Source organism: Gobio gobio (genome assembly GCF_949357685.1).
Source record: "Gobio gobio genome assembly, chromosome: 8".
NCBI lineage: Eukaryota > Metazoa > Chordata > Actinopteri > Cypriniformes > Gobionidae > Gobio > Gobio gobio.
Genome location: NC_137114.1, coordinates 44,468,554 through 44,479,234, shown reverse-complemented (window position 1 = coordinate 44,479,234; position 10,681 = coordinate 44,468,554). Strand labels below are relative to the sequence as shown.

The window sequence follows — 10,681 nt, the reverse complement described above, 5'->3', positions numbered from 1 at the left end:
CGTGCAGAGACAATCGGCAGAGAAATGTTACAGATGGTTTTATTCCATCTGCACGCACTGAAACACACGCAATTCTATACATTCACATTCTTCTACCAACGAACGGAACTGTCTGTGTTTTAGTGCGTGCACAAGAATAAAATGAATGCTATGCCGGTCTATGCATGTCATGTCAGGTAAAGGGAAGCAAAACATTCTGTAAATGATATTTACTGTTGTGTCTGCTGGCATTTCATTCTCATCGCGTGTCCAGTCTGGCACATTTTCAGATCATGCATATGGAAGCAAAATTTTCATAGGAATTCATTGAAAAGTTAAAACACTCACTTTACTCCGCAACGCTTAGTTATTAATGCCCGATTCGAGCGGCTGTGCGTATTTACATTCTGTGAGTGAGATCCAACCCCTGTGGGCAGGTTGATAACATGCAGAACTAGCTCCTTCTACTGGCTGTAGTTTTTAGCCTCTGGCCAAAAAATCCTCCGATGACGCAAAATGACGATATGTGCGTCATCGGAGGATTTTTTCCAGAAATAAAATGCATAATTCTCTCGTCTCAGGGGGATATGAGGGGGGAAAGTACCATAATTCAAATATACTATTGGGTTTCTACTGATACAAAGCTTAATGCTAAATCACTGAAGTTACCCTTTAAGTTGCAAACATTATTAAGTTGAGTTCAGTTAACATAATAATGTTGATCATTACATTAACTTAATACTGTGAGTAATTTAAACTAAAATGTCAGCTTTAATTGATTTTCTTAAAATAAGTTGTATTAACTTAATGAAATTGTCTTGTTAACTTTGGGAATTGGGTAGTGGATTTGTGCCCCTGTGCCAACAAGCTTGGCGCCCCTCTAGCCCCCTACATTTGGAATCGCACTGCACCAAACAATTTTCTGAAACTAGGTGCAATGTGCAGTTTTTGCAGTAGTGATGAAAATAATAAGTTATTGTGCCATAACCTTTTAAACTCTGCGAAGAAGAAATTACTCGATGACCAATGCAAAGAAGCGAAACCGCATAAAGAGGCTGCATCGCGCGAGTAAAACGCAGACTATAATGCTTGCTATACGTACTTCATTATAGACACAATAAGTTGTGTTGTGTAACTTTACCCATACACGTGATAGATCCAATTATTTTACTTACTTGATTTGATGATTTTAAATTTAGTTCAGCAAAATGTAATAATCTTTAAGTAATTTTGTTCATGTGAGCGGATGATATATATATATATATATATTTTTTTTTTTATAAGCTGATTGCTACACACTGCATACACTGGCGGACTTGTTCGGCCATCGAACGGTATATTGGTTAAATATAGTTCAACAAATTGGCTCGTTGGCCTACAACCGTAGGTGTAAACAAGTGTGCTGTTATTTTTGTGCAGTCATTGAGCATCTCGTCCTGCAATACCATTCAACGTTTGGCTATAAGCACGATGAGCTTCTGTCACTGCCTTCCGTTGTGTTTGATTGTCAATATTTTATAATGTAGGTCTTTATTTAATTTTGTCAGCACATTAGATGGGTTGTAAAGTATAAAAAAATCGAATTGTCTTTCTTCCTAGATTAAACATTAGAATGAATTAGAAATACACATAAGGAATTCTTACTGTTTATACAGAAGAAAATGGCTATAATTCGTAATTTAGGCTATTTAAAATATTTAATGGGTAAAATCCCTTATGACAAATGTTCAACTTAACTATAAACATTTAGAATAATTAAAAATAAATATTGAGTTACAGTAACATTTGCATTTCTACAGGCTCATTTTACATGTTCTCCAATATTTGTATTTTATTTAATGTGTACAAAAGTCTACATATCAAATGATCACATTTCATCCTCGTGCCTTAGCCTATACACACTTGACATTAAGGAAAGTATAAAAGCAGGGCTGTTTCTGACACTTCACCAAATCTTCTTCTGAGATTCTAAAGGCAACAACCAAATCGAGGTGAGTTTTTGAAACAAAAACCTACTGAATAATATTTCTAAAGTATCTGTGTTTTGTCTTTAAATACATTGAGAATCCACAGAGTGCAGACATTTGACTTTTCCTGCTTATTAATTTCAGCTTCATCATGGCAATGCTGAGAAGTTTTCTGCTTCTTTGTATTATCTTCTCCATGGGGGATGCAGGTAAGACTTTTATTTGTAAAAACCCTCGCTATTTCATTTTAAAAGCATTTTGGAACTGTACAATATTCCATTTACTAATATTTGCATGATTAATGAGGAATTTACAGTGTCAAAATACACACAATTTAGACACTTAATCACACAAACATAAAATAAGCTACATAAAATAATAATAATAATAATAAAAAAATTGCTGTGAATGTTACAAAAGCCTTAACATTTATGCACTGGATGCCATTAATTTAGGTAAAGTATGCCCCTGTGGATGGACAAATTCTGGACTCCGGTGTTACAAGTTCTTCCCTCAGACAGCTAACTGGGTTGCAGCACAGGTAATGTGTTAGTTACAACAAGGTGATTTGGTCACACTTTACATCAGGTGTCTTTAACAACATAAAAAAAAAGTGTTGTACTTATTACTGTTGACGGTTGCTGTATTGTAAAATACTTTCGCTGTTGTTGAGGTGGGATACGGGTAAGGTTAGGGCAGTGTTGGTGGTATGGGTAGGTTTAAGGGTGGGTTAAGGTGTAAGGGAAGGGTCAACAGTGTAATCATTGATCTAATTACAGAAATTAATTACAGCTGTAATTACATGCAGGTATTTTTTTAGTACAAGTACAATGTAAAAACATTGTATGTAAACAATAAGTGAAATGAATCAAATTATTCATTTAAATATTAGTACAGTAGTAGTTAAAGACACTTAATATAAAGTGAATGGTGATTTTTATTATTTTGAAGGTATACCTTTATTTTCTGCAAATAAATAATATGGAAAAATTATACTTGGCATATAATTAATCAGAGTAAACTTTGTTTTAAAATGACTAAAAAGTGACTAAATATTTTAATTTATGATAAAAATATTAGATTTTGTATTGACCATAAAAAGAATCTGTCTTTTTAGAGAAACTGTCAAAGTTTTGGTGCGAATCTCGCTTCTGTGCATGGTAAAGCGGAAAATAATTTCCTGCTGGGTCTGTTGCCTTCTTCTTCCACACGTGCCTGGACTGGTGGTCATGATGGAGAAATAGTAAGTTAAATTGTGTGTCCTTGTGTGTTTGTTTGTCTAAACTGAAATTTCGGCTTTAAAGAGCAAATGCAAAATTACTATTGAAGGCGGTTTAAAGCTGATTTAGTTCATTAGCTTCTTACTGAAGTCTAAGTACAGTCGTGCACTCTTATGATCACTGTCTTTGCTCTTTAGGAAGGACAGTGGTTGTGGACTGATGGAACTGGGTATGACTATACCTACTGGTGCTCTGGAGAACCTAACAACCACGATGTTGAGAACTGTCTGGAGATCAACTGGACCTGTGAGAATACATCCGATTATAATTTACAATACTATAATTTCATATCATACACTAAAATGTCTTATCTCATTTTTTATTATTATTTTGATTTTAACACAACTATAATGATCAGAATAACTAATATAATTTTTCCACCCTACAGCTAACCGTTGCTGGAACGACGCACCTTGTTCAGCCCCAATGGCCTCCATTTGTGTTACGGACCTGTGAGATCATATGCAGTCATCCTGCACCACAGTTACTTCGATTGTACACTTTCTGATCTTATCTTGTCTTTAATACAAAGTGGGAATGGTGATTTTTACTCTTTTTAAGGTATGCTTATCTAAGAAAAAAAAAAAAAACTTTATTTACTTCATTTAAATGTAAAAAAAAAAGTTAATCTCTTACCAATATCTTCTCTGAAACACTCCTCTAATCAATAAAAGCATTGATAAAGCAAAGCATGTGTCGTTGTAATGTATGGTCCACTGGAGACAATTTGAAGTGAACCCAAGTGCAATTTTATTGAATTCAAAATGTACAAACAGAAACGATGACTTGGCTAGGCACAGACTTGACTTGGAACAGACTTGACCATAAACACTCACCAACAGCAGGTTACAGGGAACAATACTCAACTAAACAGAATATTAGTTGTGATGATTCCAGGCAGGGAAAGACTAGCGATGTTAATGGGGATGACGTCAGCGAGGATGCTACAATTATTTATTTACCCTGCTGTCATATAGAATGAGGATTGTCATGGTGTAGACTGGTAAAAAATTGTAGCCCTACAATAATATGTCATTCCATTTGTATGTTTAGAAGCTTGTTGCTTGTATGCTATAGTACAGCACTCCCAATAGCTATGCTATTTAAAGGCACTGTCAACACTGGAAACTCCAATGGCGTGCCCTCAGTAAATGAACATCCTATATTATAGGCTATTTGAGCAATGAGTGGAAGTGCCTCTATATCAGCACAGGTACGAGTCCGTGATATTGTGTTTATACAACAGTTCGCCGGCAAAAGTGAGTAAATAAATAAGAAACAACAACAAAGTGTCTTTAAAAACACTCTTTTGTGCACAACTACTTCCTTCTGCCACGGATTCAAATCTTAAGTTGACAGTTTAGCAATTAAGCCCAAGCTTCCGTTACTAATTCTAAAACGTCACTTTACAACTATAGCAACAAAATAACACCAAGTTCCTTAATTGAAGTTTATGTAAGGAATAATTAACGAGGGGTCGTTAAATCAGGGAAGATTACAACCTAATGCGGGGTTAGTTGTAACACACATAACACTTTCCACACATGCCAAGATGATGAAATTTAGTGTATTTACTAGTTGCCATATCAACAATATATAGAGAAAAAATTGCATCAAAATTAAAAAATATTTGGAAGACATCACTGAACATTTATTTAACCATAGCAAAAGTACGTTCTGCTCGGTCCTGCTCCTCCGTGACGATGACGGCGCGCGGTTAAAAAAAATAATAACAAACTAATTTGAAAGTGTTGGGGGGGGGCACGAACGGGATTTTGAAAAGTGGGGGGGACATGTCCCCCTGTCCCCATAGGAAATGACGCCGGTGGAATTCATAAAAGTATAGAATATATAGCATATTTCTAATAGGGGCTCATTGTAACGCAGTGTGACAACATGCCCCGCCTGCACAACTGGGATTTAAACCCAGGTTGTGTCTTCTGCTGGATAGATCAGCATTAAAGAACGATTTCAACTGTTAGATATAAGATTAAAACAATATCAGATTTGTCTTATTTGAAATTAACACAAAAAACTGAGATGAAAAATGTACGCAAGTAAGAAATAGACATCCTGCCTGTCTGTGTCGATGCGCGCGTCCGCGTACAGGCAGGGACGTCTCGTGCACACTCTAAATAGTGTAAGCACACTGAAAGTTCTACTGATCAGCCGGTATCGCAGTCAGTCATGAAACGCCAGCAACAGATGACTTTAATGTCTTCATGGATGAAAAAAAAGAAAGGAGATGTGAGTTGGTTGATTCAGTAAATATTGATACAGTCTAAGGTCTACACCTGTTGATGAGCTAACGTTAACATATACTGTTGCTAAGTAACTTCAGACCATTAGCTAGCTAACCTAAACATTTAATGTTGCCTAGAACATTCTGTGTCCACTTTAAACAGCAGCGTTTTCTGTCAGCAATGCATGACAAGCAGACTCTGGCTGCTGTTATAGGCTACTCAACTCATTATACTCAGATGCAGAAATAAAATAAGTCTTAACAATAAATGTTTTTCTAAACTTGAGCTATTGTTGTTCACATACAATATTTGCTCATTTAAAATGGAAGTTAATTTGTAAAAATTGATTTACTTGTTCAAAGAAAAGGCTTAATGTCGAGCTAGCCTGAGTTAGCCTATATTTTATATAGTGTTATGGTTATGTGGTGAGCCTGAGTATAGTTTTACACATCAGCCCAGTCTAGTCTGTAAAGTTATTGATACGCAGTCAGGGTTTTTTTTTTACACATTAATCTGAAAATGAATGTGGCACACCCAGTTTTTAAAATGTACATCCAGAGACTCTTTTCTGGCTATGTGGACTCAATATGATCATAACTCAGTTGTTTTCATATCAGAGCACAGATGAGGTGGAGCTGCTTCAGAACAGAGAGGGTGAGATAGGGAAAAGCAGTAGCAGCACAACGTTACAGGAAGGTTATGTGCTGAAAGGCCAGGGGCCAGTTGCATAAACTAAGCCATTATGTTAAGACAGTGTCTTAAGATCTAGTATGAGCCACTAGCAGTTAGGCAAGTGGCATTCAGTCTTACTTTTCATATCAAATTAGGCCAGTCTATGTTTTTATGTAACTGATTAAAAAAAATTATGAACAGTCTTAAAGAAAAAAATTTATGTCTAACTTGTAAGACTAGTCTTAACGGTTTATGCAACCGGCCCCAGGTGATTTTGATTTGTTGGTGATAAAAGGGAAGAAGTGTACATGATAAATAGTGAATACAGTTTGAATATTATCAAATTAAATGTTCTTCTTGTAGGAGCCAAATTGCGTGTTGTTATTTGTTTAGAATATTTTTTTAACATGGTCACATCATCACATGGGTGTGGCTTCATATTATTTACCTGCTCACTTGTGTGGTGGGAGAGAAACAGAATCAGGCCCTGATATTTTTCTGTTGACTGTTATAATATAGTTTCAGTTGTGATGAACTTTTGTTAATTTTTTTTATGCCATGCTTTCATATCAGAGAACAGATGATGTGAAGCTGCTTAAAGACAGGGACAGGGAGAAGTAGCTCAGAGTTGCAGGTATGTGCTGTGAAAAGGGTCAGGTAATTAATTTTAATTACGTCATGTCAGAAACAGGCTAGCACATTTTCATATTTCATAGGTGAGACAGGGAACAGGCGCAAGCGAAGAAGTGCAGGTAGGCAGGCAGGATGCTGAACCCAACCATGCTAACCAGGAAGCATGTGTTTGGTTCTTACATGGGAGAAGACAGGACAGTGTAGAAGGTTGAATAGTTAGTATAAATGGGATTTAATTGATAGATGGAGGATTAAATTAAAATTAAAGGATTAAAATTATATGTTACATGTTTGTTTTTATGTTTGTGAGATTGTGTTTCAATTTTGCATCTTGTGTAACAAATAATCTTAAGTACCTGCGGTTTGGTGGATGTGTCTCTGACAAATGTCAGATTTAACAGTTAGTTTGAAATAAAAGTTTGTTTAACAGTGGAAATTGTGTTTCACATTATTTAAATTATATTCACACACAAAACGTGAACATTTTTAGTGAAAGTTTTTTACTTATAAAATTATTCTCTCAAGTCTTGGCTATTCAACAATAAATAAAGTAAGACATCTTTTTCTTATACATAGTAGCCTATTATTCTTTTTGGCAGAATTTATCATTATAAACAACTTAATTATTTCCTGTATTTTGTATCACCATAGTCCCTAACTGTATGTAAATGGAGGAAATGGGATTCAAATCTGTCACAGGGTGTTTGGTGTTGGTTCATGTTCATTGTTCTTGGTTCTGTTTTTAGTTTATCATGTTCATGGTTATGTTTGAGTTTGTCATGTTCACAGTCTTGTCATGCACTTCCTGGTCTTGTCATGTGATTCCCATGCCCTCATGTGTTGTGTCATGTCATTGGTTAATTGTCTCATCACTGTTCACAGGTGTCACTTGTCTTGTCATTAGTCTGTGTGTATTTAAGCCCTCATGTTTGCCATGTGTCTTTGTCTGTTATTAACGTTGTAACCTGTTGGTGGTGAGTTTTCTAGTCAAGTCTGTTCCCTTTCAAAAGCTACACTCAATGCTGCATAAGCTTATGCAAATGGGAATGTCTTTGACATAACCAGCTGTGAAAATAGTGTGAAAACACGTCAATGAAATTGACCCGGAGGTATTTATAGCCTCGGCCGGTGACGTCATAGGCGCACCTGCTGCACGAGGCTATAAATAGATGAGCTTCAGCTGGAGCAAACCAGGTCTTTTTGTTTTCAGACCAACTCTGTGTTATGGTGTGTTACAAAGTCTCTGGAAAAAAAAAAAAAAAAAATTCTCTCTCTCTTTCAAGACTCGACTCGAGATCTTTGTTAGGAGTTAGTTTTCAACATGGCAGTGTGCAGATTTCTCTCTCTTTCTCATCTCTGTTACAAAGAAACATATGTGGAAAGAGTTCTAGTTAAATCTGATCAGTTGGAAACAAGTCAGCAGAGTAAAACGCTGTATATCCATGTTCTCTTTCAAATAACAGAACTGGATGCACACGTTTATTGCTGTGTGTGTTTGGGGAAGAGTATGCGGTCGCTGCATTGAGTCAGACGAGTGTGAGCATTGCAAGCCTTTGCAGTTAGAATGCTTTATGCTCGTCTGGGCTACTTTCAGTCCGCACCAGTTTTCGGAGCTCTCGAATGGGTTTGTTGACGAGCAAGAGACGGGTCCGTCCCTTTCGCTTGCTCGCTCAACAAATGCATGTTTCCCCGCGTGATCCCGAAGCGCGCTCCGGCGTTTCTTCGGCTCGCGCGGGGAATGATGATGAATCTCTGGGTCCGCGGACCTCGAGCAGCCGCCTGCGATCGTTCCTCACATGATAGTGAATCCATACGAGGAATTTATCGAGGTGGTTGTTCGCGCGGTGGCCAGGGCAGTTTGTCTGGTACCGTGAATGAGAGATCCCCGAACGCAGTGAGCTTGAGGTTTCTGTCTAGAAAAAAAAAAAAAAAAAAAAAACATTTACTTCACGTGTTTTTGTACCCTTGACGTCGACATTTTCGACTATCATGGGTGCGAAATCGCGTGGATATGTGAGAATACCCCAGGTGGGAAACGCTCACGAGCTATCTCTCGCCTGGGTCTGCATTTTCATTAAAGAGACATACCTCCCCATAAAGCCATGTAGAAAATAAACGTCGGCTGTCATGGGCAAAGCTTATATATATGAATTATATATTGTATATTATTTTATATGGAATATATATATATATAATATATTATTTTATATGGAATATATATTGTATATGATTTATATAAGAATAATAAATATAAAGGGACAGGCTGGTGCTGCGCTGCACACTATGGCTGTCTTGCAAGCATATCAGGCTGACCTTCTGAAGGATTTGAGTGGTTCATTTGGTGACTCAGTTAACTCTGTAGTGGCCAGATTTAAAGGAGTGGAAAAAACATGAAGTGTTCACTCAGTTTCTTCCTCAATGCACTCAAGGGGAGGGGCTATCAGCCACAAAACCTCTCTTCAGTCCTTCAAGATTTAGGGGGGTAATAAGCAGAGTGTGGCGAGTCGCGCTCTCCCTCGTAAAGACTGGAGACCGGCTCGTCATCCTCAACAAGCTCCCAGGGCAGACTTCGTCAATATAAGAAGTCCGGTGGTCTGGTGCCCAGTCTGCCCCCACGGGACAGGGCGTGTCAAACATTTGCTCGCCCCACCCCGTTATCCTCAAAACTACTCCATCCCCGCCGCCTCTGGTGATTCGGGGGGGCAGTGGTTTCCAGTGAAATGTTAGACGTTCAGTGTTTAAATCCTGCTATCATCCAGGACATAGAACGTCTAACATCCCCTCAACAGGAAGTGTTAAAATTGTCACTCTCAGAGTCTCAGGCAGCGTGTGAACTTCTGCCAGGCGTTTCTGCATGGGTGTTAAGCACAGTAAAAATTAGTAAACTAATTTATTTTTCATCCTCCTTGTTTGAACGGCGTGGTCTCCACTTCCGTGAAGGCGGAGTTGGCGTTCGTACTGTCACAAGTGACAGCAGTTACTTCCTGGTCCCCAGTAGGGTGGGGGGGTGTCTAATCTCAGATCTTCGAGTCTTAAACCGTGAAGCAGTTAAAGTACTCAAGGTCAAGATGTTACAGTCAAGGCGGTCGTGTCGCATATTCAACATTGTGATTGGATTCGGCACGATTGATCCGAAGGACGCATGTATTCGCATATAAAGTCTGCCACAACACAGGAAGTTCCTGAGGTTCGCTCTTGGGGGCAAAAGCTTACCAATTTCGGATCTTCCATTTGGCTAGCCTTGTAACCGCACATAAACAAAATGTATGGATGTATTACCGGCTCCATTGGGATTCCGGGGCATTCAAATTTTGAATTACAAAGGCGATTGCTAAAATTAGCACAATCACATGAGATGGTGCTTCAACACAGTGTGTTGGCTCATCTAGTTTCTCTAGGGTTGAGACTCAACACCAAGAAAAGTGTTCTTTCTCCTGCCCAGAGAACGACTTATCTAGGGTTTGTTCGGTTTTTGGTCACAAGGTGGGCACAATGGTTTCCCGCTTGAATCAAGACCATTCAGTATTCCCTGAGCAAAGTCAGGCTAGACCAAGATCTTACTGATCATCAGCACCAGAGTGTTAGGTCTAATGGCATCAGCATCCACGGGTTTCCCTTTGGGGTTGTTGCACATAAGACCGTTTCAGTTGTGGCTCAAAGCCAGAGGACTTAGGGCCAATCCTCAGGCAAATAAAGTGGCGCGCCATGTGGCTTCGTAAACTAACTATGTGGTTCAGACCCCGGTTTTTGCCTTGGGTCCCACTCTAGGCGTACCTTGTCGTCGCAAGTTGCTAACGACGGACGCTTCCCTGACGGGCTGGGGTGCGGCCTTAAGTGGTCGTCCAGCCCAACGGGAATGGGAGGGTCATCAACTCAGTTGGCACATCAACTGCCTCGAGTTGACGGC

At 38.6% G+C, this 10,681-nt stretch overlaps 1 protein-coding gene across 1 annotated transcript; it reads left to right on the top strand.

The window, feature by feature from the left end:
- Positions 1-1,932: 1,932 nt before the first annotated feature.
- Positions 1,933-5,255, top strand: LOC307130540 (type-2 ice-structuring protein-like). The gene is made up of 6 exons (XM_079823573.1): positions 1,933-1,970; positions 2,091-2,155; positions 2,402-2,487; positions 3,064-3,189; positions 3,364-3,472; positions 3,615-5,255. Exons 2-6 carry the CDS (start codon positions 2,098-2,100, stop codon positions 3,680-3,682), a joined length of 447 nt encoding a protein of 148 aa, XP_079679699.1. The 5' UTR covers positions 1,933-1,970; positions 2,091-2,097; the 3' UTR covers positions 3,683-5,255.
- The last annotated feature ends 5,426 nt before the right edge of the window (positions 5,256-10,681 follow it).